At 44.5% G+C, this 25,502-nt stretch overlaps 1 protein-coding gene across 2 annotated transcripts in view; it reads right to left on the reverse strand.

The window, feature by feature from the left end:
• The window catches only part of LOC139559907 (macrophage mannose receptor 1-like), a 60,835-nt gene that overhangs the window by 1,267 nt on the left and 34,066 nt on the right, over window positions 1–25,502 (reverse strand). For both annotated transcript variants that reach the window (XM_071376354.1, XM_071376353.1), the window contains exons 19-33: window positions 25,073–25,173; window positions 23,801–23,943; window positions 23,471–23,579; window positions 21,472–21,599; window positions 13,485–13,517; window positions 13,247–13,288; window positions 11,290–11,325; window positions 11,007–11,100; window positions 10,642–10,874; window positions 9,854–10,019; window positions 8,182–8,349; window positions 7,343–7,459; window positions 6,268–6,426; window positions 2,468–2,494; window positions 1–1,431 (exon numbers count right to left, since the gene is read on the reverse strand). The exon at window positions 1–1,431 is cut by the window's left edge and continues 1,267 nt beyond it. In XM_071376354.1, coding sequence (XP_071232455.1) covers window positions 1,157–1,431; window positions 2,468–2,494; window positions 6,268–6,426; window positions 7,343–7,459; window positions 8,182–8,349; window positions 9,854–10,019; window positions 10,642–10,874; window positions 11,007–11,100; window positions 11,290–11,325; window positions 13,247–13,288; window positions 13,485–13,517; window positions 21,472–21,599; window positions 23,471–23,579; window positions 23,801–23,943; window positions 25,073–25,173 — 1,831 coding nt within the window. In that variant the 3' untranslated portion in view covers window positions 1–1,156. The remainder of the gene's footprint in view (window positions 1,432–2,467; window positions 2,495–6,267; window positions 6,427–7,342; window positions 7,460–8,181; window positions 8,350–9,853; window positions 10,020–10,641; window positions 10,875–11,006; window positions 11,101–11,289; window positions 11,326–13,246; window positions 13,289–13,484; window positions 13,518–21,471; window positions 21,600–23,470; window positions 23,580–23,800; window positions 23,944–25,072; window positions 25,174–25,502) is intronic.

Raw genomic sequence — 25,502 nt, forward strand, 5'->3', positions numbered from 1 at the left:
TGGGGCCCTTTATCTACTGACCCAGAGTCAGATGAGGCCCTTTATCTACTGACCCAGAGTCAGATGAGGTCCTTTATCTACTGACCCAGAGTCAGATGAGGCCCTTTATCTACTGACCCAGAGTCAGATGAGGTCCTTTATCTACTGACCCAGAGTCAGATGAGGCCCTTTATCTACTGACCCAGAGTCAGATGAGGCCCTTTATCTACTGACCCAGAGTCAGATGGGGCCCTTTATCCCCTTTATCTAGCATGCATTAGCGCAATGACTTTAAAAATAAAAGTAAAAATATGTTTGATGACTCCTGTGCCCATATGAATAACCCCTATGATGTAACTGGAATGATGAGATAGATGTTCTTCTTCTCTGTTTTGGTTTTATTATTTCACTGCCATACTGTGTTCAATCTTGTCTAGCCATCTTGTCTCAAGAGGACCACAATGGAAATCAGTCCCAGACTTTATTGTGTGTTATCCTCTATGATTTTATTCATGCATGTATGGCTTTTACAAGTTTTATGTGTGCTTGTTTTTTTAAATGGTCGAATTAATAAACTAAACTAAAAGACTGGAAGTCTATAGGTATCTACTAGCATGCATTAACGCAATGACCAATCCTTCTAGATAGCAGATACCCATAGACTTACTGTCATTGCGCTAACTCTAGTTAGCATTGGCTCGCAAAACTACCTCTAACTTCCTTCATACTGGACATAGAGACATAAAAAAGGTATCAATCATTGCCAAAATCCTGAATCAACCTTTTAAGGCTGATCTTGTGGGATTGTAAAGTTCACAAAAACAGAGACAAATCACCTAGACAGCTTCTCAGCTTCTTGTTCCAGCATGATCTGACACACACTGTCCCCAATGCGAGAGTGTTACTGCAGCTGGTCCAATAGAAAGTGCCTAACCGACCTCAGACCTCACATCCACTGATTCCTAGGTCCAGAATGTGAAAGTCGAGACAAGAGGATTCTAATTTCCCAGAAGTCTTTGCATAAATGGGGAAAAATGTGAAACATCAGTGAAGCTAGTTAGCAACAGCGCTGGTCCAACGAATTTGTTTATTATTTTCCAAAGCTTGTGCACGTAAATATGACTTGTCCAAACCTGGGTTGGATCTTTAACCTTACTCCTCCCTTGACTCTCTCCAATCACAAAGTGATCATTGGCTGAGCCTCCATATGGTTGACCAGTTGGCTAGTGTCCACCATGCTGGGGTCGACCTCGGTGACGGGCTCCGTGTAGAGGGGGTTGTCGAAGGCGCTCCGGTCTGCGCTGAAGACCAGGGGTTTGGTGAAGGAGGGCAGGGGACGGCCGGTCTTCTTGTAGAGCATTAAGGCTGTGAGGCCCATCAGACACATGGCAGCCAATACCACCACCACTGCCAGGCCTGAATACACACGCCTCTGATCTGCCTTCTGAGGCGCTGCAGGATCACAGGAATAAATATTACAGTATGGCTATGGGTTGACTGATATGACAGAGTGGTTAATGGACAGAGTGGGTAATGGACAGAGTGGTTAATGGACCGAGAGGTTAATGGACAGAGTGGGTAATGGACAGAGTGGTTAATGGACAGAGTGGTTAATGGACAGAGTGGGTAATGGACAGAGTGGTTAATGGACAGAGTGGTTAATGGACAGAGTGGTTAATGGACAGAGTGGTTAATGGACAGAGTGGTTAATGGACAGAGTGGTTAATGGACCGAGAGGTTAATGGACAGAGTGGGTAATGGACAGAGTGGTTAATGGACAGAGTGGTTAATGGACAGAGTGGGTAATGGACAGAGTGGTTAATGGACAGAGTGGTTAATGGACAGAGTGGTTAATGGACAGAGTGGTTAATGGACAGAGTGGTTAATGGACAGAGTGGTTAATGGACAGAGTGGTTAATGGACAGAGTGGTTAATGGACAGAGTGGGTAATGGACAGAGTGGTTAATGGACAGAGTGGTTAATGGACAGAGTGGTTAATGGACAGAGTGGTTAATGGACAGAGTGGTTAATGGACAGAGTGGTTAATGGACAGAGTGGTTAATGGACAGAGTGGTTAATCGACCGAGAGGTTAATGGACAGAGTGGTTAATGGACAGAGTTGTTAATCGACAGAGTGGTTAATGGACAGAGTGGGTAATGGACAGAGTGGTTAATGGACAGAGTGGTTAATGGACAGAGTGGTTAATGGACAGAGTGGTTAATGGACAGAGTGGTTAATGGACAGAGTGGTTAATGGACAGAGTGGTTAATGGACAGAGTGGGTAATGGACAGAGTGGTTAATGGACAGAGTGGTTAATGGACAGAGTGGGTAATGGACAGAGTGGTTAATGGACAGAGTGGTTAATGGACAGAGTGGTTAATGGACAGAGTGGTTAATGGACTGATCATTCATTGACTGATTGATTAGTTGATTGAAGGATGGATGATGGGTTGATTGATTAATCGGCTCATTCATTCATGACTCACCAGTTGTTGGTGGTGTTTCTGGTAGAACTGGAGGTGGAACAGAGAGGATTATTAACAAGGTATTATTAAGAGGTCCAACGCTGTCTATTTATTTATTTATTTAATTTAAAAAAAATGTCACCTTTATTTAACCAGGTAAACTAGTTGAGAACAAGTTCTCATTTACAACTGAGACCTGGCCAAGATAAAGCAAAGCAGTGTGACACAAACAACAACACAGAGTTATACATGGAATAAATAAGCGTACAGTCAATAACAGAGTAGAACAAAAAGGAAAGTCCATATACAGTGTGTGCAAATGGCGTGAGGTGGTAAGGCAATAAATAGGCCATAGTAGTGAAGTAGTTACAATTTAGCAAGTGATAGATGAGCAGATGATGATGTGCAGGTTGAAATACTGGGGTGCAAAAGAGCAGAAAAGTAAATAAAAACAATATGGGGATGAGGTAGATAGATTGGGTGGGCTATTTACAGATGGGCTATGTACAGCTGCAGCGATAGATAAGCTGCTCAGATAGCTGATGTTTAAAGTTAGCGAGGGAAATATAAGACTCCAGCTTCAGTGATTTTTGCAATTTGTTCCAGTCACTGGCTGCAGAGAACTGGAAGGAAAGGCGGCCAAAGGATATGTTGGCTTTGGGGATGATCAGTGAGATATACCTGCTAGAGCGCGTGCTACGGGTGGGTGTTGTTATCGTGACCAGTGAGCTGAGATAAGGCAGAACTTTACCTAGCATCGACTTATAGATGACCTGGAGCCAGTGTGTCTGGCGACGAATATGTAGCGAGGGCCAGCCGACTAGAGCATACAGGTCGCAGTGGTGGGTGGTATAAGGGACTTTGGTGACAAAACGGATGGCACTGTGATAGACTGCATCCAGTTTGCTGAGTAGAGTGTTGGAAGCTATTTTGTAAATGACATCGCCGAAGTCGAGGATTGGTAGGATAGTCAGTTTTACGAGGGTATGTTTGGTGCCGTGAGTGAAGAAGGCTTTGTTGAGAAATAGGAAGCCGATTCTAGATTTAATTTTGGATTGGAGATGCTTAATGTGAGTCTGGAAGGAGAGTTTACAGTCTAGCCAGACACCTAGGTATTTATAGTTGGCCACATATATAGTCGGAACTGTCCAGAGTAGTGATGCTTGTCGGGCGGGCGGATGCGGGCAGTGATCGGTTGAAGAGCATTCATTTAGTTTTACTAGCATTTAAGAGCAGTTGAAGGCCACGGAAGGAGTGTTGTATGGCGTTGAAGGTCGTTTGGAGTTTTGTTAACACAGCGTCCAAAGAAGTGCCAGAAGTATACAGAACGGTGTCGTCTGCGTAGAGGTGATCAGGGAATCACCAGCAGCAAAAGCGACATCATTGATGTATACAGAGAAAAGAGTCGAACCCTGTGGTACCCCAATAGAGACTGCCAGAGGTCCGGACAACAGGCCCTCCGATTTGACACACTGAACGCTGTCTGAGAAGTAGTTGGTGAACCAGGCGAGGCAGTCATTTGAGAAACCAAGGCTGTTGAGTCTGCCAATAAGAATGTGGTGATTGACAGAGTTGAAAGCCTTGGCCAGGTCGATGAAGACGGCTGCACAGTAATGTCTCTTATCGATGGCGGTTATGATGTCGTTTAGGACCTTGAGCGTGGCTGAGGTGCACCCATGACCAGCTCGGAAACCGGATTGCACAGCGGAGAAGGTACGGCGGGATTCGAAATGGTCGGTTATATGTTTGTTCACTTGGCTTTCGAAGACTTTAGAAAGGCAGGGCAGGATGGATATAGGTCTATAACAGTTTGGGTCTAGAGTGTCAACACCTTTGAAGAGGGGGATGACCGCGGCAGCTTTCCAATCTTTAGAGATCTTGGACGATACGAAAGAAAGTTTGAACAGACTGGTAATAGGGGTTGCAACAATGGCGCCGGATAATTTTAGAAAGATTGGGTCCAGATTGTCTAGCCCAGTTGATTTGTACGGGTCCAGGTTTTGCAGTTCTCAGAACATCTGCAATCTGGATTTGGGTGAAGGAGAAGCTGGGGATGCTTGGGCAAGTAGCTGTGGGGGGTGCGGAGCTGTTGGCCGGGGTTGGGGTAGCCAGGAGGAAAGCATGGACAGCCGGTGAGAAATGGTTATTGAAATTCTCGATTCTCGTGGATTTATTGGTAGTGACAGTGTTACTTAGCCTCAGTGCAGTGGGTAGCTGGGAGGAGGTGCTCTTATTCTCCATGGACTTTGCAATGTCCCAAAACTTTTTGGAGTTAGAGCTACAGGATGCAAATTTCTGTTTGAAAAGCTAGTCTTTGCTTTCCTGACTGACTGCGTGTATTGGTTCCTGACTTCCCTGAAAAGTTGCATATTGCGGGGACTATTCGATGCTAGTGCAGTTCGCCACAGGATGTTTTTGTGCTGGTCGAGGGCAGTCAGGTCTGGAGTGAACCAAGGGCTATATCTGTACTTAGTTCTAAATTTTTGAAAGGGGCATGCTTATTTAAGATGGTGAGGAAATTACTTTTAAAGAACGACCAGGCATCCTCGACTGACGGGATGAGGTCAATATCCTTCCAGGATACCCGGGCCAGGTCGATTAGAAAGGCCTGCTCGCAGAAGTGTTTTAGGGAGCGTTTGACAGTGATGAGGGGTGGTTGTTTGACCGCGGACCCATTACGGATGCAGGCAATGAGGCAGTGATCGCTGAGATCCTGATTGAAGAGAGCAGAGGTGTATTTGTAGGGCAAGTTGTTCAGGATAATATCTATGAGGGTGCCCATGTTTACGGATTTAGGGTTGTACCTGGTGGGTTCCTTGATGATTTGTGTGAGATTGAGGGCATCAAGCTTAGATTGTAGGACTGCCGGGGTGTTAAGCATATCCCAGTTTAGGTCCCCTAGCAACACGAACTCTGAAGATAGATGGGGGGCAATCAATTCACATATGGTGTGCAGGGCACAGCTGGGAGCTGAGGGGGGTCTATAACAGGCGGCAAAAGTGAGAGACTTATTTCTGGAGAGATTAATAAAAAATAAAAAATAGAAGCTTGAACTGTTTGGGCATAGACCTGGAAAGTATGAACTTTTTAGGCTATCTCTGGAGTAGATTGTGACTCCTCCCCCTTTAGCAGTTCTATCTTGACGGAAAATGTTGTAATTTTGGTGGCCTTCCTAAGCCAGGATTCAGACACGGCAAGGACATCAGGGTTGGCGGAGTGTGCTAAAGTGGTGAGTAAAACAAACTTAGGGAGGAGGCTTCTGATGTTAACATGCATGAAACCAAGGCTTTTATCCTAATTGCTCAAATAATTCTTCATCAAGGCCATTCATTCCCTATAGTTCTATTGGCATTCATATGTGTACTACACTATGGAGTGAGAAAGAAAGTTGTGTGGATATTGTAATAGAGCCATACAGATGTATGGTCTGTCTCACCCTCGTCTTTCCTACAGATGTATGGTCAGTCTCACCGTCGTCTTTCCTATAGATGTATGGTCAGTCTCACCCTCGTCTTTCCTACAGATGTATGGTCAGTCTCACCCTCGTCTTTCCTATAGATGTATGGTCAGTCTCACCCTCGTCTTTCCTACAGATGTATGGTCAGTCTCACCCTCGTCTTTCCTACAGATGTATGGTCAGTCTCACCCTCGTCTTTCCTACAGATGTATGGTCAGTCTCACCCTCGTCTTTCCTACAGATGTATGGTCAGTCTCACCCTCGTCTTTCCTATAGATGTATGGTCAGTCTCACCCTCGTCTTTCCTACAGATGTATGGTCTGTCTCACCCTCGTCTTTCCTACAGATGTATGGTCTGTCTCACCTTTGGGCTTCTTGCAGATGTATGGTTTATCAGCCCATCTGGGGGCAGTGCCCCAGGTCCCATCGGAGGATCGCATAATTCCATAGATATTGTCCTGAGGCTGTCCCTCTGCCCAGTTAATGTAGTCCAGCACTGTTTGGTCCAGCCACTTCCACTGACCTGCAACAGGGTCTGTTGTTAGTCATGTAGTTACCTACACTCTTACAGAGAAAGGTTATATCTAGAACCTAAAAGGGCTATTCGGCTGTTGCCAAGGTTCTCCCATGGTGACAGCCGAAGAACCATTTTGGAACCCTTTTATTATAAAAGTTTAGGTGTGTTTTGTACAGGCCTATCTAGAAGGATTGGTAGTTACCTAGGTGTATTTTGTACAGGCCTATCTAGAAAGATTGGTAGTTACCTAGGTGTGTTTTGTACAGGCCTATCCAGAAAGATTGGTAGTTACCTAGGTGTGTTTTGTACAGGCCTATCCAGAAGGATTGGTAGTTACCTAGGTGTGTTTTGTACAGGCCTATCCAGAAGGATTGGTAGTTACCTAGGTGTGTTTTGTACAGGCCTATCCAGAAAGATTGGTAGTTACCTAGGTGTGTTTTGAACAGGCCTATCTAGAAGGATTGGTAGTTACCTAGGTGTGTTTTGTACAGGCCTATCTAGAAGGATTGGTAGTTACCTAGGTGTATTTTGTACAGGCCTATCTAGAAAGATTGGTAGTTACCTAGGTGTGTTTTGTACAGGCCTATCCAGAAAGATTGGTAGTTACCTAGGTGTGTTTTGTACAGGCCTATCCAGAAGGATTGGTAGTTACCTAGGTGTGTTTTGTACAGGCCTATCCAGAAGGATTGGTAGTTACCTAGGTGTGTTTTGTACAGGCCTATCCAGAAAGATTGGTAGTTACCTAGGTGTGTTTTGAACAGGCCTATCTAGAAGGATTGGTAGTTACCTAGGTGTGTTTTGTACAGGCCTATCTAGAAGGATTGGTAGTTACCTAGGTGTGTTTTGTACAGGCCTATCTAGAAGGATTGGTAGTTACCTAGGTGTGTTTTGTACAGGCCTATCTAGAAGGATTGGTAGTTACCTAGGTGTGTTTTGTACAGGCCTATCCAGAAGGAAGAGTAGCTGTCTTTCAGAAACTCCAGGTTGCTCTTTATGAAGCGGAGTTCTTCAGGATCCTCGATGCTCACCAGGGACGCCCCTTCACACACAATATTTGAATTAATGCTTCTCCACTTTCTTCACGGTTTGTTCTGTCCAAAGAAGTGCACAGTTCATGAAATACTGGATCCCAATTCCAGTTTTCTCCTTTTCTCCCTGAAGTGTGCACCTGCTCACTCTACGCCAGGATGTAAAACCATTAGATAGGTGTATCAGTCTGTGTCCTAATGCATTAGATAGGTGTATCAGTCTGTGTTCCTAATGCATTAGATAGGTGTATCAGTCTGTGTCCTAATGCATTAGATAGGTGTATCAGTCTGTGTCCTAATGCATTAGATAGGTGTATCAGTCTGTGTTCCTAATGCATTAGATAGGTGTATCAGTCTGTGTCCTAATGCATTAGATAGGTGTATCAGTCTGTGTCCTAATGCATTAGGTAGGTGTATCAGTCTGTGTTCCTAATGCATTAGATAGGTGTATCAGTCTGTGTTCCTAATGCATTAGATAGGTGTATCAGTCTGTGTTCCTAATGCATTAGATAGGTGTATCAGTCTGTGTTCCTAATGCATTAGATAGGTGTATCAGTCTGTGTCCTAATGCATTAGTTAGGTGTATCAGTCTGTGTCCTAATGCATTAGGTAGGTGTATCAGTCTGTGTCCTAATGCATTAGGTAGGTGTATCAGTCTGTGTTCCTAATGCATCCCGGGTATTCAAAAGGGCGGCATTTTTAGACACACCCTTGGCTTTGAGGCTCCGCCTACCTTTACGTGTACAGCTGGTGGAGGCGTCGGTCCACTCTATGTCGTCAATGACGAAGCTGTAGCAGTGCCCTCTGAAAGGCAACCAGTACCAGTTCATACCACTGATCTCCTCCTCCTCCATCTGGATACACTCCCCGGGGTACTGGGGTGGGGCCGTGGGCGGGACAGCTGCGGAGGGAACCAACCAAAAGGATTACAGCACTGCACAGGGATCCACCAATAGGATCTCCTCTCTGGGAGAAACTAGCCAATGGTATTACGGCGCTGCATAAGGACCAACCAATAGGATCCTTCCCTCCCTGCTGCTTTCACACACTGGGGTAGGTGACTGTCTCATCTGGGGACTACTAACACACTGGGGTAGGAGCCTGTCTCACCTGGGGACTACTAACACTTGAGGTAGGTACAGGTCTCACCTGGGGACTACTAACACACTGGGGTAGGTACCTGTCACCTGGTGACTACTAACACACTGGGGTAGGTGACTACTAACACACTGGGGTAGGTACCTGTCTCACCTGGGGACTACTAACACACTGGGGTAGGTACCTGTCACACCTGGTGACTACTAACACACTGGGGTAGGTACCTGTCTCACCTGGTGACTACTAACACACTGGGGTAGGTACCTGTCTCACCTGGTGACTACTAACACACTGGGGTAGGTACCTGTCTCACCTGGTGACTACTAACACATTGAGGTAGGTACCTGTCTCACCTGGTGACTACTAACACACTGGGGTAGGTACCTGTCTCACCTGGTGAATACTAACACACTGGGGTAGGAGACTGTCTCACCTGGTGAATACTAACACACTAGGGTAGGTACCTGTCACCTGGTGACTACTAACACACTGGGGTAGGTACCTGTCTCACCTGGTGACTACTAACACACTGGGGTAGGTACCTGTCTCACCTGGTGACTACTAACACACTGGGGTAGGTACCTGTCTCACCTGGTGACTACTAAAACACTGGGGTGGGTACCTGTCTCACCTGGTGACTACTAACACATTGGGATAGGTACCGGTCTCACCTGGTGACTACTAAAACACTGGGGTGGGTACCTGTCTCACCTGGTGACTACTAACACATTGGGATAGGTACCGGTCTCACCTGGGGACTACTAACACACTGGGGTAGGTACCTGTCTCACCTGGGGACTACTAACACACTGGGGTAGGTACCTGTCTCACCTGGTGAATACTAACACACTGGGGTAGGAGACTGTCTCACCTGGTGACTACTAACACACTGGGGTAGGTACCTGTCTCACCTGGTGAATACTAACACACTGGGGTAGGTACCTGTCTCACCTGGTGAATACTAACACACTGGGGTAGGTACCTGTCACCTTGTGACTACTAACACACTGGGGTAGGTACATGTCTCACCTGGTGAATACTAACACACTGGGGTAGGAGACTGTCTCACCTGGTGAATACTAACACCCTGGGGTAGGTGACTGTCTCACCTGGTGACTACTAACACCCTGGGGTAGGTGACTGTCTCACCTGGTGACTACTAACACACTGGGGTGGGTAACTGTCTCACCTGGTGACTACTAACACACTGGGGTAGGTACCTGTCACCTGGTGACTACTAACACACTGGGGTAGGAGACTGTCTCACCTGGTGACTACTAACACACTTGGGTCAGTGACCGTCTCACCTAGGGATTGCTTACACACACTGGGGTAGGTGTGGTTACAAAGGGCTGTCTTCCAGGTGCCTTCCACATCCAGGTAGACACAGGACCGGTCTCTGCTGGGCTCGTCTTGTGCCCACCGGGACAGGCTCAAGGGCCAGCCGTCCATCCACCTGAAGTAGCCTTGCGTCTGAAAAAACAAACCACTACAGCTGTAAGTCAGTTGGTACAGCACGGCGCTTCCAACTTCACGATCGTGGGTTTGATTCCTGCTGGCGCCACCCATACCAAAATTTATTCACAAGTCGCGTTGGGATAAAAACATGTTATATTACAGTACACTAGCCTTTCCTGACAATCTGACCACCTAGGCTTTATCTCAGAAGAACACCGTTTTGTGGTGCTGTAAACGACCCTGTGGTTGAAACCCACCTGTATCCCCTACAGCAATCCCGTGACTTCCTCCCGCCCACCCAGCACATTCCAAGGCCATCTGGCTCCTACAGATAACTTCGATCAAATTTATCACATTCATTTATAAAGCCCTTCTTACATCAGCTGATGTCACAAAGTGCTGTACAGAAACCCAGCCTTAAACCCCAAACAGCAAGCAATGCAGGTGTAGAAGCACCTTGTTCCTTCTGATGTGACAACCATTCTCCATCACCCCTCAGATACGATAGTATTACTTATGATCCATCATGTCTCTAGTATAGAAATGTTCAAAGTTTCACCCAGAATCCAACAGTACCAATAACCTGCCTATTCTGATGAGGAGTCTGTTGCACCTGAAGAGACAGCTAGAACTGTACCTCATTCCTATTGAGTCCAATCCACAGTGGTGTCTGCAGCTTCAGAGCCTGCAGCTCCAGGTAGGCTGCTGACAGTTCATCCAGGGTGCTAGCCAGTTGGCCCTCCTCAGCCTCACACTGCACCCGGGCTTCGTGCCATGTCCTGTTCTGGGGCAGCACCTTGTAGGAGTCGTTGGCCAGCTTCACCCAGCCTCTAGGTAACACTGTTGGCGCCGGGACTGGGATGCCTGAGTCTAGGAGGGCAGAGCAACACTTAGTCAAATGACCAATCAGAGGGCCGAGGACTGAGACAAAAAGGAGGAGGAAGAAGATGATGAAGAGGAGGAGAGAGAAAGAAGAGGAAGTAAAAGAATGTCTTTGCTCACCAACTTTGCGCTGACAGATGAAGCCGTGTGTGTCGTTGCAGGACCCGATTTCCCATTTTCCCAAGATGGAGGAGGAACTGGCCATCACAATACACTGTGAGACAAAGATTATCAATATCGACAACATTCACAGTCACAGTCTTAATTCTCTCACATAGTAGAGCTTTGAGCAAAAATGTAAGTCTAGCACATTAAACAATACATTATTAATACTTTATTATCTCCGATTTATTGTGTGTAATTCTCATTTTGAATGGTGATAGTTCGTTTAAATAGATCTTACCCGACTAGCCTGAGAGGAAAGATAACGCATGTACATCTACAATTAGAAAACAAAATGGAATACGTTAATGGTATTTATTAAGACATTGTTCTAGAGATAGAATAGGCAAAGTAAACGATAGGGATTTAGTCAATGTGTTCCAGAATAATATGTAAACGATGGGGATTTAGTCAATGTGTTTCAGTATAATATGTAAACGATGGGGATTTAGTCAGTGTTTCAGTATAATATGTAAAGGATGGGGATTTAGTCAATGTGTTCCAGAATAATATGTAAACGATGGGGATTTAGTCAATGTGTTTCAGTATAATATGTAAACGATGGGGATTTAGTCAGTGTTTCAGTATAATATGTAAAGGATGGGGATTTAGTCAATGTGTTTCAGTATAATATGTAAACGATGGGGATTTAGTCAATGTGTTTCAGTATAATATGTATATAAACATATGTACAGTAGGCCTGTCGGTGAGTGAGTGTGGATATCTGTGTTTGTGTATAAATGTGTGTATACAAAATGTTTAGTATACAGTCGCTAGTGAAAGTCTTTTAAGCAGATTAAAGTCAGAACTGAGGCTGGGTCATTCAGGAGCACTCAACAGCCATTCTGGTGTGTCTTTGGCATTCACATGTGTGTAATTAGGCTTTCTTGTCCCTGGGATAGTTCAATAATTTCTTGTCCCTGGTATAGTCCCAGGGTTTCTTGTCCCTGGGATAGTCCCAGGCTTTCTTGTCCCTGGGTTAGTCCCAGGCTTTCTTGTCCCTGGGATAGTCCCAGGCTTTCTTGTCCCTGGGATAGTACCAGGGTCTTTTGATTCTGACATTCCCCAAAGAGGCTTTCACCAAGTATGATCTCTGGGGTGTTTCCACCAAGTATGAACTCTGGGGTGTTTCCTCCAAGTATGAACTCTGGGGTGTTTCCACCAAGTATGAACTCTGGGGTGTTTCCACCAAGTATGACCTCTGGGGTGTTTCCACCAAGTATGATCTCTGGGGTGTTTCCACCAAGTATGATCTCTGGGGTGTTTCCACCAAGTATGAACTCTGGGGTGTTTCCACCAAGTATGAACTCTGGGGTGTTTCCGCCAAGTATGAACTCTGGGGTGTTTCCACCAAGTATGACCTCTGGGGTGTTTTCACCAAGTATGATCTCTGGGGTGTTTCCACCAAGTATGACCTCTGGGGTGTTTCCGCCAAGTATGAACTCTGGGGTGTTTCCACCAAGTATGACCTCTGGGGTGTTTCCACCAAGTATGATTTCTGGGGTGTTTCCACCAAGTATGACATCTGGGGTGTTTCCTCCAAGTATGATCTCTGGGGTGTTTCCACCAAGTATGACCTCTGGGGTGTTTCCTCCAAGTATGATCCCTGGGGTGTTTCCACCAAGTATGATCTCTGGGGTGTTTCCTCCAAGTATGATCTCTGGGGTGTTTCCTCCAAGTATGATCTCTGGGGTGTTTCCACCAAGTATGACCTCTGGGGTGTTTCCTCCAAGTATGATCTCTGGGGTGTTTCCACCAAGTATGACCTCTGGGGTGTTTCCACCAAGTATGACCTCTGGGGTGTTTCCACCAAGTATGATCTCTGGGGTGTTTCCACCAAGTATGACCTATGGGGTGTTTCCACCAAGTATGATCTCTGGAGTGTTTCCTCCAAGTATGAACTCTGGGGTGTTTCCACCAAGTATGATCTCTGGGGTGTTTCCACCAAGTATGACCTCTGGGGTGTTTCCACCAAGTATGATCTCTGGGGTGTGAAGACATACGCAATCAATACATTCTTTCCATTTGAATATGTGGAATATGTTTGTGTAGATCTGTCAGAAAAAAACAATTTCATTCCTTTTTTACTTAATTTTAAGGCAGCAAAATGTGAAAACCGTGCAAAGCGTGTGTAGACTTTCACTTGGTCCTGTGTGTGCATGTGTGTGTACACTTTTACTTTAAAGTGACGAAATTACCTGACGAACGCGCTCTTGCGATGGGAATATCTGCGACATTCTCTACAATTAAGAAACAAAATATTAAAACAGAAACAACCTTCTTTCACTTTGAATATGTAGGCAAAAACATATAATTTAATTCCTTTTTTACTTAACTTCAAGGCAGGAAAATGTGAAGACTGCAAAGCGAGTGTAGACATTCACTAGATCCTGTATGTGTATGTCTGTGTTTACTAAAAGTTTAAAGGGACTTTACCTGACCATAGTGATACCATCGCGATGGGAACATCTGCGACAATTAAGAAACAAAATATTACATATTAGGGGTATTTATTAAGAAACATTATTGGTTTAGGGATAAAATTAGCAAATTAAACTCAGAGTAAACTAACACATCATGCCCAGTGTACCACACAGTGTTCCAGGCTGTAATGTATGTGCATATTATGTCAAATGTTACCTCAATTTCCACCACTGAGCAAATTTAAGGTCTGCTGAGCACAAACTTGAAGGTTGTGAAAATTCTGTGCAACTTCCAACGCGCGTTCACTGTGAACACTGAGGCTGTACCTGCTTTAAGTTACAGTTTTACTGTGAACACTGAGGCTGTACCCACTTTAAGTTACAGTTTTACTGTGAACACTGAGGCTGTACCTGCTTTAAGTTACAGTTTTAACAGTGGCCAAGTAGGCTACTGTGGCTATTTGATCACAATGTAGGCCTGCCAGAGTGGCCTACCATCAAAAACAGTGGAGAAAATGCATCTCATAACATTTTAACATGGAAATAGCTGTTCTATCATTCAGCCTACAGTAGCAGCCAATATGTGGTGTTCAATATATGCCTACATTCCATGAGACCTTTGAAAAACACATGCAGGGATTGACATTAACCTGTTTATCCACTTGTCCATCAGACAAGGAGGTGACTGAATGTGTTTAATACAGGAAACCACTTGTATTATTATTCCCATGCAATTATTACAGAGAATCAGACAAATTATGCTACGCCATGCCTATTGGCTATCTAGCTTATTCAAGCCTCTCTCAAAATACAACACCGCCCCTTTAAGACATAAAAAAGCTCCTTACCTGACTGGCTTTTCAAAGATGGCTAGAAATGCACACATTTTGTACTTTTGTAGGAAGCAACCACTCCCCCATAGTTTTTTATTTTATTTTACCTTTATTTAACCAGGTAGGCCAGTTGAGAACATGGGATAAGCAATCGTACAGTCAATAACACAATAGAAAAATCTGTAGACAGTGTGTGCAAATGAAGTAAGGAGGTAAGGCAATAAATAGGCCAATAGTAGCAAAGTAATTCCAATTTATCAGATTTACACTGGAGTGATATATGCAGATGAGGATGTGCAAGTAGAGATACTGGTGAGCAGAAGAGCAGAAAAACAAAACAAATATGGGGATGAGGTAGGTAGTTGGTTGGATATATGTTTACAGATGGCCTATTTACAGATGGGCTGTGTACAGATGGGCTATTTACAGATGGGCTGTGTACAGATGGGCTGTTTACAGATGGGCTGTTTACAGATGGGCTGTTTACAGATGGGCTGTTTACAGATGGGCTGTTTACAGATGGGCTGTTTACAGATGGGCTGTTTACAGATGGGCTATTTACAGATGGGCTGTTTACAGATGGGCTGTGTACAGATGGGCTATTTACAGATGGGCTGTTTACAGATGGGCTATTTACAGATGGGCTGTTTACAGATGGGCTATTTACAGATGGGCTGTTTACAGATGGGCTGTGTACAGATGGGCTATTTACAGATGGGCTGTTTACAGATGGGCTATTTACAGATGGGCTATTTACAGATGGGCTGTGTACAGATGGGCTATTTACAGATGGGCTGTTTACAGATGGGCTGTGTACAGATGGGCTATTTACAGATGGGCTGTGTACAGATGGGCTGTTTACAGATGGGCTGGTTACAGATGGGCTGTTTACAGATGGGCTGGTTACAGATGGGCTGTGTACAGATGGGCTGTGTACAGATGGGCTATTTACAGATGGGCTATTTACAGATGGGCTATTTACAGATGGGCTGTGTACAGATGGGCTGTGTACAGATGGGATGTGTACAGATGGGCTGTGTACAGATGGGCTGTGTACAGATGGGCTATTTACAGATGGGCTATTTACAGATGGGCTATTTACAGATGGGCTGTGTACAGATGGGCTGTGTACAGATGGGCTGTGTACAGATGGGCTATTTACAGATGGGCTATTTACAGATGGGCTGTGTACAGATGGGCTGTGTACAGATGGGCTGTGTACAGATGGGCTATTTACAGATGGGCTATTTACAGATGGGCTATGTACAGATGGGCTGTGTACAGATGGGCTGTGTACAGATGGGCTATTTACAGATGGGCTATTTACAGATGGGCTATTTACAGATGGGCTGTGTACAGATGGGCTGTGTACAGATGGGCTGTGTACAGATGGGCTATTTACAGATGGGCTATTTACAGATGGGCTATTTACAGATGGGCTATGTACAGATGGGCTGTGTACAGATGGGCTATTTACAGATGGGCTGTCTACAGATGGGCTATTTACAGATGGGCTATTTACAGATGGGCTATTTACAGATGGGCTGTGTACAGATGGGCTATTTACAGATGGGCTGTCTACAGATGGGCTATTTACAGATGGGCTATTTACAGATGGGCTATTTACAGATGGGCTATGTACAGATGGGCTATTTACAGATGGGCTATGTACAGATGGGCTGTGTACAGATGGGCTATTTACAGATGGGCTATTTACAGATGGGCTGTGTACAGATGGGCTGTGTACAGATGGGCTATTTACAGATGGGCTATTTACAGATGGGCTATTTACAGATGGGCTATGTACAGATGGGCTGTGTACAGATGGGCTATTTACAGATGGGCTGTCTACAGATGGGCTATTTACAGATGGGCTATTTACAGATGGGCTATTTACAGATGGGCTGTGTACAGATGGGCTATTTACAGATGGGCTGTTTACAGATGGGCTGTGTACAGATGGGCTATTTACAGATGGGCTGTTTACAGATGGGCTATTTACAGATGGGCTGTTTACAGATGGGCTGTGTACAGATGGGCTATTTACAGATGGGCTGTTTACAGATGGGCTATTTACAGATGGGCTGTTTACAGATGGGCTATTTACAGATGGGCTGTTTACAGATGGGCTATTTACAGATGGGCTGTTTACAGATGGGCTGTTTACAGATGGGCTATTTACAGATGGGCTATTTACAGATGGGCTGTGTACAGATGGGCTATTTACAGATGGGCTGTTTACAGATGGGCTGTGTACAGATGGGCTATTTACAGATGGGCTGTGTACAGATGGGCTGTTTACAGATGGGCTGGTTACAGATGGGCTGTTTACAGATGGGCTGGTTACAGATGGGCTGTGTACAGATGGGCTGTGTACAGATGAGCTATTTACAGATGGGCTATTTACAGATGGGCTATTTACAGATGGGCTGTGTACAGATGGGCTGTGTACAGATGGGCTGTGTACAGATGGGCTGTGTACAGATGGGCTGTGTACAGATGGGCTATTTACAGATGGGCTATTTACAGATGGGCTATTTACAGATGGGCTGTGTACAGATGGGCTGTGTACAGATGGGCTGTGTACAGATGGGCTATTTACAGATGGGCTATTTACAGATGGGCTGTGTACAGATGGGCTGTGTACAGATGGGCTGTGTACAGATGGGCTATTTACAGATGGGCTATTTACAGATGGGCTATGTACAGATGGGCTGTGTACAGATGGGCTGTGTACAGATGGGCTATTTACAGATGGGCTATTTACAGATGGGCTATTTACAGATGGGCTGTGTACAGATGGGCTGTGTACAGATGGGCTGTGTACAGATGGGCTATTTACAGATGGGCTATTTACAGATGGGCTATTTACAGATGGGCTATGTACAGATGGGCTGTGTACAGATGGGCTATTTACAGATGGGCTGTCTACAGATGGGCTATTTACAGATGGGCTATTTACAGATGGGCTATTTACAGATGGGCTGTGTACAGATGGGCTATTTACAGATGGGCTGTCTACAGATGGGCTATTTACAGATGGGCTATTTACAGATGGGCTATTTACAGATGGGCTATGTACAGATGGGCTATTTACAGATGGGCTATGTACAGATGGGCTGTGTACAGATGGGCTATTTACAGATGGGCTATTTACAGATGGGCTGTGTACAGATGGGCTGTGTACAGATGGGCTATTTACAGATGGGCTATTTACAGATGGGCTATTTACAGATGGGCTATGTACAGATGGGCTGTGTACAGATGGGCTATTTACAGATGGGCTGTCTACAGATGGGCTATTTACAGATGGGCTATTTACAGATGGGCTATTTACAGATGGGCTGTGTACAGATGGGCTATTTACAGATGGGCTGTCTACAGATGGGCTATTTACAGATGGGCTATTTACAGATGGGCTATTTACAGATGGGCTATGTACAGATGGGCTATTTACAGATGGGCTATGTACAGATGGGCTGTGTACAGATGGGCTATTTACAGATGGGCTGTCTACAGATGGGCTATTTACAGATGGGCTATTTACAGATGGGCTATGTACAGATGGGCTATTTACAGATGGGCTATGTACAGATGGGCTGTGTACAGATGGGCTATTTACAGATGGGCTGTCTACAGATGGGCTATTTACAGATGGGCTATTTACAGATGGGCTATTTACAGATGGGCTGTGTACAAATGGGCTATTTACAGATGGGCTATTTACAGATGGGCTATTTACAGATGGGCTATTTACAGATGGGCTGTGTACAGATGGGCTATTTACAGATGGGCTGTCTACAGATGGGCTATTTACAGATGGGCTATTTACAGATGGGCTATTTACAGATGGGCTGTGTACAGATGGGCTATTTACAGATGGGCTATTTACAGATGGGCTATTTACAGATGGGCTATTTACAGATGGGCTATTTACAGATGGGCTATTTACAGATGGGCTGTTTACAGATGGGCTATTTACAGATGGGCTATTTACAGATGGGCTGTTTACAGATGGGCTATTTACAGATGGGCTGTTTACAGATGGGCTGTGTACAGATGGGCTGTTTACAGATGGCCTGTGTACAGCTGCAGCGATCGGTGAGCTGCTCTGACAGCTGACGCTTAAAGTTAGTGAGGGAGATATAAGACTCCAACTTCAGTGATTTTTGCAATTCGTTCCAGTCATTTGCAGCAGAGAACTGGAAGGAAAGGCGGCCAAAGGAGGTGTTGATTTTGGTGGTGACCAGTGAAATATACCTGCTGGAGAACGTGCTACGGGTGGGTGTTGTTATGGTGACCAGTGAGCTAAGGTAAGGCGGGGCTTTACCTAGCATAGACTTATAGATGACCTGGAGCCAGTGGGTTTGGCGACGAATATGAAGCGAGGGCCAGCCAACGAGATCATACAGGTCACAGTGGTGGGTAGTATATGGGGCTTTGGTGACAAAACGGATGGCACTGTGATAGACTGCATCCAATTTGCTGAGTAGAGTGTTGGAGGCTATTTTGTAAATGACATCGCCGAAGTCGAGGATTGGTAGAATAGTCAGTTTTACGAGGATATGTTTGGCAGCATGAGTGAAGGAGGCTTTGTTGCGAAATAGGAAGCCGATTCTAGATTTAATTTTGGATTGGAGATGCTTAATGTGAGTCTGGAAGGAGAGTTTACAGTCTAACCAGACACCTAGGTATTTGTAATTGTCCACATATTCTAAGTCAGAACCGTCCAGAGTAGTGATGCTTGTCGGGCGGGCAGGTGCGGGCAGCGATCGGTTAAAGAGCATGCATTTGGTTTTACTTGCGTTTAAGAGTAGTTGGAGGCCACGGAAGGAGTGTTGTATGGAATTGAAGCTCGTCTGGAGGTTAGTTAACACAGTGTCAAAAGAAGGGCCAGAAGTATACAGAATGGTGTCGTCTGCGTAGAGGTGGATCAAAGAATCTCCAGCAGCAAGAGCGACATCATTGATATATACAGAGAAAAGAGTCGGCCTGAGAATTGAACCCTCTGGCACCCCCATAGAGACTGCCAGAGGTCCGGACAACAGGCCCTTCGATTTGACACACTGAACTCTATCTGAGAAGTAGTTGGTGAACCAGGCGAGGCAGTCATTTGAGAAACCAAGGCTGTTGAGTCTGCCGATAAGAATGTGGTTATTGACAGAGTCGAAAGCCCTGGCCAGGTCGATGAAGACGGCTGCACAGTACTGTCTTTTACCAATGGCGGTTATGATATCGTTTAGGACCTTGAGCGTGGCTGAGGTGCACCCATGACCAGCTCGGAAACCAGATTGCATAGCGGAGAAGGTACGGTGGGATTCGAAATGGTCGCTGATCTGTTTGTTAACTTGGCTTTCGAAGACCTTAGAAAGGCAGGGTAAGATGGATATAGGTCTATAACAGTTTGGGTCCAGAGTGTCAACACCTTTGAAGAGGGGGATGACCGCGGCAGCTTTCCAATCTTTAGGAATCCCAGACGATACGAAAGTGATAAGGGAATTATATGCTTAAAGGTAATGATTAGAATATTCCACCCTGAAAACATATAATTGAATTAAATGTATTAGAATCATAAAACTATAATCGGATGTGTGTAGTTTTAGTCAGAGGACCGTTTGTTCCTGTTTAGTACGTAAGCAGGGGTTTGAAACAAATGACAAGAGGAGCTATCGACAGACAAGTTGTACTACTGTGTTCCTTACAGGACATCCTGTCTCCACCCGTGGAGGGGAGAAACTGTTAGGCTTGCAGAACATTATGAAACATGTTGCAGATTAAAGAAACAATGTATCTGTGCAGTGGAAAAACACTGACTGTCTGAGCAAGGCGTAGCTTAAGATTTGAACTTGTTTGTGTGTGTGTTATAAAGACTGTGTTTGTATTGTGGACTTCAGAACGTTCTCGTGAATAAACGGTACAGACCTTTTGCATAAGCTGAGTCTTTGACTAATTATCATTAAACCCATGGTCTTACTATCCTCTGGGATTGGTCAAAGCTATTGATTATTAGTGATTATCATTGGAATTGAAAATTCTCGTGCCAGAAAGAGATGTTGAACAGACTAGTAATAGGAGTTGCAAAAATGGCGGCGGATCATTTTAGGAAGAGAGGGTTCAGATTGTCTAGCCCAGCTGATTTGTAGGGGTTCAGATTGTCTAGCCCAGCTGATTTGTAGGGGTCCAGATTGTCTAGCCCAGCTGATTTGTAGGGGTCCAGATTGTCTAGCCCAGCTGATTTGTAGGGGTCCAGATTGTCTAGCCCAGCTGATTTGTAGGGGTCCAGATTGTCTAGCCCAGCTGATTTGTAGGGGTTCAGATTGTCTAGCCCAGCTGATTTGTAGGGGTCCGGATTTTCCCGCTCTTTCAGAACATCAGCTATCTGGATTTGCGTGAAGGAGAAGCGGGGGGGGGGGGGGGGCTTGGGCTAGTTGCTGCAGGGGGTGCTGAGCTGTTGGCCGGGGTTGGGGTAGCCAGGTGGAAAGCATGGCCAGCCATAGAGAAATACTTATTAAAATTGTTGACTAGAAAGTAGCTGTAACTGGGCTAATAACTAGCTAACTAGCAAAACATACACAGGTGGCTACATGTAGCTCTCACTTTGATCTCAGAACAAGAGCATCTACTCCCGACCGCTCAGCATAAACACAGTGAACGGCACAGATCCATATATGGCAATGGCTATTTGCATATAGGCCTACTGCAGCTCTGATTGGTAATGGGGCACCGGTCTGTGTAGAGTCCAGGCTGAGTCCTTCCTGTCAATGGAATCCTACTCCAATGTCCTCTGCCTACAAGAACATCTCTTTGCACAGTTAGTTTTGCATACTAAAGTCTTGCATAGTTCGTTTTGTGCCGGTATGTACCATTAAAATTGGTTGACATTGCGCTGATTCGATCACAATTCCCACAGTAGAGCTTGACATTGTTAACTGAAGGGGAAAACTAGAGAAAGGTGAGTGAAGCTCAATCTAGTGCTTCTCTGCAGTTTAGGCGGGAACATTGATTATGTCTTATGTGAATGTTTTGTTTATGTTAAATGCGTAAATGTCTGCTTGGCCGTCATGCCTACGACCAGCTGTGGTATATTGCCCATGGAACACAATGGAACACAATGGAACACAACCCTCAGCCCTCATTGCTTAGGTAAATGTGTGTATACATGCGTACCTTCTTGAAATCCAAGTTTGTGTATTTGACTGCCTGGCCATCGGTCCAAACAAACCTGTCCCGGTTTAAGTTACTCAGTCCAATCCACAGGTCAGTGGCACCAGAAGACATCTGGGTCGTCAGAAACACTGCAACCATAGAGATAGATAGACGACTCATCTTTATATCTGTGTCATTATAGAGTCTGTGACAGCATGGGTAGCTCCATAGAGATAGATAGAGGACTCATCTTTATATCTGTGTCATTATAGAGTCTGTGACAGCATGGGTAGCTCCATAGAGATAGATAGAGGACTCATCTTTATATCTGTGTCATTATAGAGTCTGTGACAGCATGGGTAGCTCCATAGAGATAGATAGAGGACTCATCTTTATATCTGTGTCATTATAGAGTCTGTGACAGCATGGGTAGCTCCATAGAGATAGATAGAGGACTCATCTTTATATCTGTGTCATTATAGAGTCTGTGACAGCATGGGTAGCTCCATAGAGATAGATAGAGGACTCATCTTTATATCTGTGTCATTATAGAGTCTGTGACAGCATGGGTAGCTCCATAGAGATAGATAGAGGACTCATCTTTATATCTGTGTCATTATAGAGTCTGTGACAGCATGGGTAGCTCCATAGAGATAGAGGACTCATCTTTATATCTGTGTCATTATAGAGTCTGTGACAGCATGGGAGGCTCAATTGAGGCTGCAACCCATAGGAATCCCCACCCAGTTGACTACTTAAAAATGGTGGATGATGGCAATGTCTAATGAAAATGTCAAAGATAAAATGGGGTTATATCCATGATGAGTCCTCTGTCTCTATGGGCAGCGCAATGAAGGGTTATCTCCATTTTAAAGTGGTACATTTTCTACTTCATTGACAAACCATAGGTAACCAAATTTGATGAAGACAATGCTCCAATCATTGGCTGATTTCTCTAAACCCATAGAAATCCCCACCCAGTTGACTACTTTAAAATGGTGGAATCCCTCAATCCATCCAGAGCCCTCTATCTCTATTGCTACAACCCACAGGAGAGTTGGTCAGGAGAGAACGGGATGGATCATCACTGACTGACTGACATGTGGCTGACGGTACTGTCATTTCCATCTGTTAAACAAGGTGCTACTGACACTAATAGTAGCATCCATGGGATGTTTATGTGCATGACTGTCTGTAACGTGCCAGTTGATCAGTTTAGGGTCAGTGGTGTTGTCTGTGGGTGTTAAATACCTGCCTGTCTAAGAGAAGATGACCGTTCATTCAGTATATATATTATTTTTTCAGTGGTGTAAAGTACTTAATCAAATAAAAAAATTAAGTACTACTTAAGTAGTTTATGCGGGTATCTGTACTTTACAATTTATATTTTTTGACAACTTTTACTTCACTACATTCCTAAAGAAAATAATGAACTTTTTACTCCATGCATTTTTCATGGCACTCTAAAGTACTTGTTACATTTTGACAGGAAAATGGTCCAATTCACACTCTTATCAAGAAAACACCCCTGGTCATCCCTACTGTCTCTGTGTTTAGTTTGTGTGGTCCACACCAAAGTGTTTGAGCGTCCCCCTGGCTATCCATAAATAAAATCACAGGGAAATCGTGCCGTCTGGTTTGCTTAATATAAGTCATTTTAAATTATTTATACTTTTACTTTTGATACTTAAGTATATTTTAGCAATTACATTTACTTTTGATACTTAAGTATATTTCAAAAAAACAAATACTTTTAGACTTTTACTCAAATATTATTTTACTGGGTGACTAAATTTTACTTGAGTCATTTTCTATTAAGGTATCTTTACTTTAACTCAAGTATGACAATTGGGTACTTTTTCCAGTACTGCTTTTTTTAAAAGTATTTTGTATGTTTTTAGGATAAATATAGGTGACAGGTAGGAGAAAGAGCTATGGTCTTACATGTACATCATACTCCAGAGGACGCGTCTTAGACCGCCACAGACGAGGGGTCATTTACAGGTTAAAATAATCTCACCTTGCTCCCGCCTATTGGCGATGGACGCCAGGTTAGCTCCCACGGATTGGCAGTACGATCTGGCCTCGAGCCAGGTACTAGGTACCCGGTATCCAATCAATTTGTAGCACTATAAACAAATCAATAAGCAATAAATCAAGTTGATCCAAGGTGATTGATTATAGGCAAACACTTTGAGTTAGACTTTCATTCTCAAAGCCTAAAAACTGTATCGTCTGTTTTCATGCGAAAGACATTTAACATATTATTATTACATAATCATTATTAAAACACTCTTCCTGTGTAACCTTTGATCTCTGACCTTAGGATCCATTCTCTCCTCTTACTGACCTTAGACTGGTAGAGGGTCCATTCCGGGGGGCAGCCTCCTGTGGGGGGGGCAGTAGGGGGCACAGTGCTGTTCACTGGGGGGGAACCACTCCTCTCACAGATGGACCTCATTTCAGTGCCACAGTTATAGTCATGCCAGAAACCTGAACACACAGACACACAGTTATAGTCATGCCAGAAACCTGAACACACAGACACACAGTTATAGTCCTGCCAGAAACCTGAACACACAGACACACAGTTATAGTCATGCCAGAAACCTGAACACACAGTTATAGTCCTGCCAGAAACCTGAACACACAGACACACAGTTATAGTCATGCCAGAAACCTGAACACACAGTTATAGTCATGCCAGAAACCTGAACACACAGTTATAGTCCTGCCAGAAACCTGAACACACAGTTATAGTCATGCCAGAAACCTGAACACACAGTTATAGTCCTGCCAGAAACCTGAACACACAGTTATAGTCCTGCCAGAAACCTGAACACACAGACACACAGTTATAGTCATGCCAGAAACCTGAACACACAGTTATAGTCCTGCCAGAAACCTGAACACACAGACACACAGTTATAGTCCTGCCAGAAACCTGAACACACAGTTATAGTCCTGCCAGAAACCTGAACACACAGTTATAGTCCTGCCAGAAACCTGAACACACAGTTATAGTCCTGCCAGAAACCTGAACACACAGTTATAGTCCTGCCAGAAACCTGAACACACAGACACACAGTTATAGTCATGCCAGAAACCTGAACACACAGTTATAGTCCTGCCAGAAACCTGAACACACAGACACACAGTTATAGTCCTGCCAGAAACCTGAACACACAGACACACAGTTATAGTCCTGCCAGAAACCTGAACACACAGTTATAGTCCTGCCAGAAACCTGAACACACAGTTATAGTCCTGCCAGAAACCTGAACACACAGACACACAGTTATAGTCATGCCAGAAACCTGAACACACAGTTATAGTCCTGCCAGAAACCTGAACACACAGACACACAGTTATAGTCCTGCCAGAAACCTGAACACACAGACACACAGTTATAGTCCTGCCAGAAACCTGAACACACAGTTATAGTCATGCCAGAAACCTGAACACACAGTTATAGTCCTGCCAGAAACCTGAACACACAGACACACAGTTATAGTAGACCTAGTCATGCCATTGAGTTATGTGGTAACCAGCCCTAAGATTCAGAATAAAAATAACTCAATGGAAGTTCTTATAAGAGAGGAACATCTCATCGTTAGCTCACCCATGGAGCTGGTCATGGCAACACAGTTCTCATCGTTGTTCTTGAAGTCCGGCTGGTTGTTGGCCCATCTCTGGAATACAACTGGGGAATCGTCCATCCACCTGAACAGAACACAGGACACAATAACTCAGAACCCAAGAACTCAGAACACAAGATATTGAATATCAGATCATGAATATCCCTTTGAGCATGGTGAAGTTATTAATTACACTTTGGATGGTGTACACCCAGTCACTAAAGAGATACAGGCGTCCGTAACTAAGATGCCGGAGAAGAAGGAAACTGCTCAGGGAGTTCACCATGAGGCCAATGGTGACATTAAAACAGTGTAATGGCTGTAATAGGAGAAAACTGAGGATGGATCAACAATTACAATACTAACCTGAATGATATAGTGAAAAGAAGGAAGCCTGAACTGAATAACAAAAAA

Source organism: Salvelinus alpinus, chromosome 30 (genome assembly GCF_045679555.1).
Source record: "Salvelinus alpinus chromosome 30, SLU_Salpinus.1, whole genome shotgun sequence".
Taxonomy (NCBI): Eukaryota; Metazoa; Chordata; class Actinopteri; order Salmoniformes; family Salmonidae; genus Salvelinus; species Salvelinus alpinus.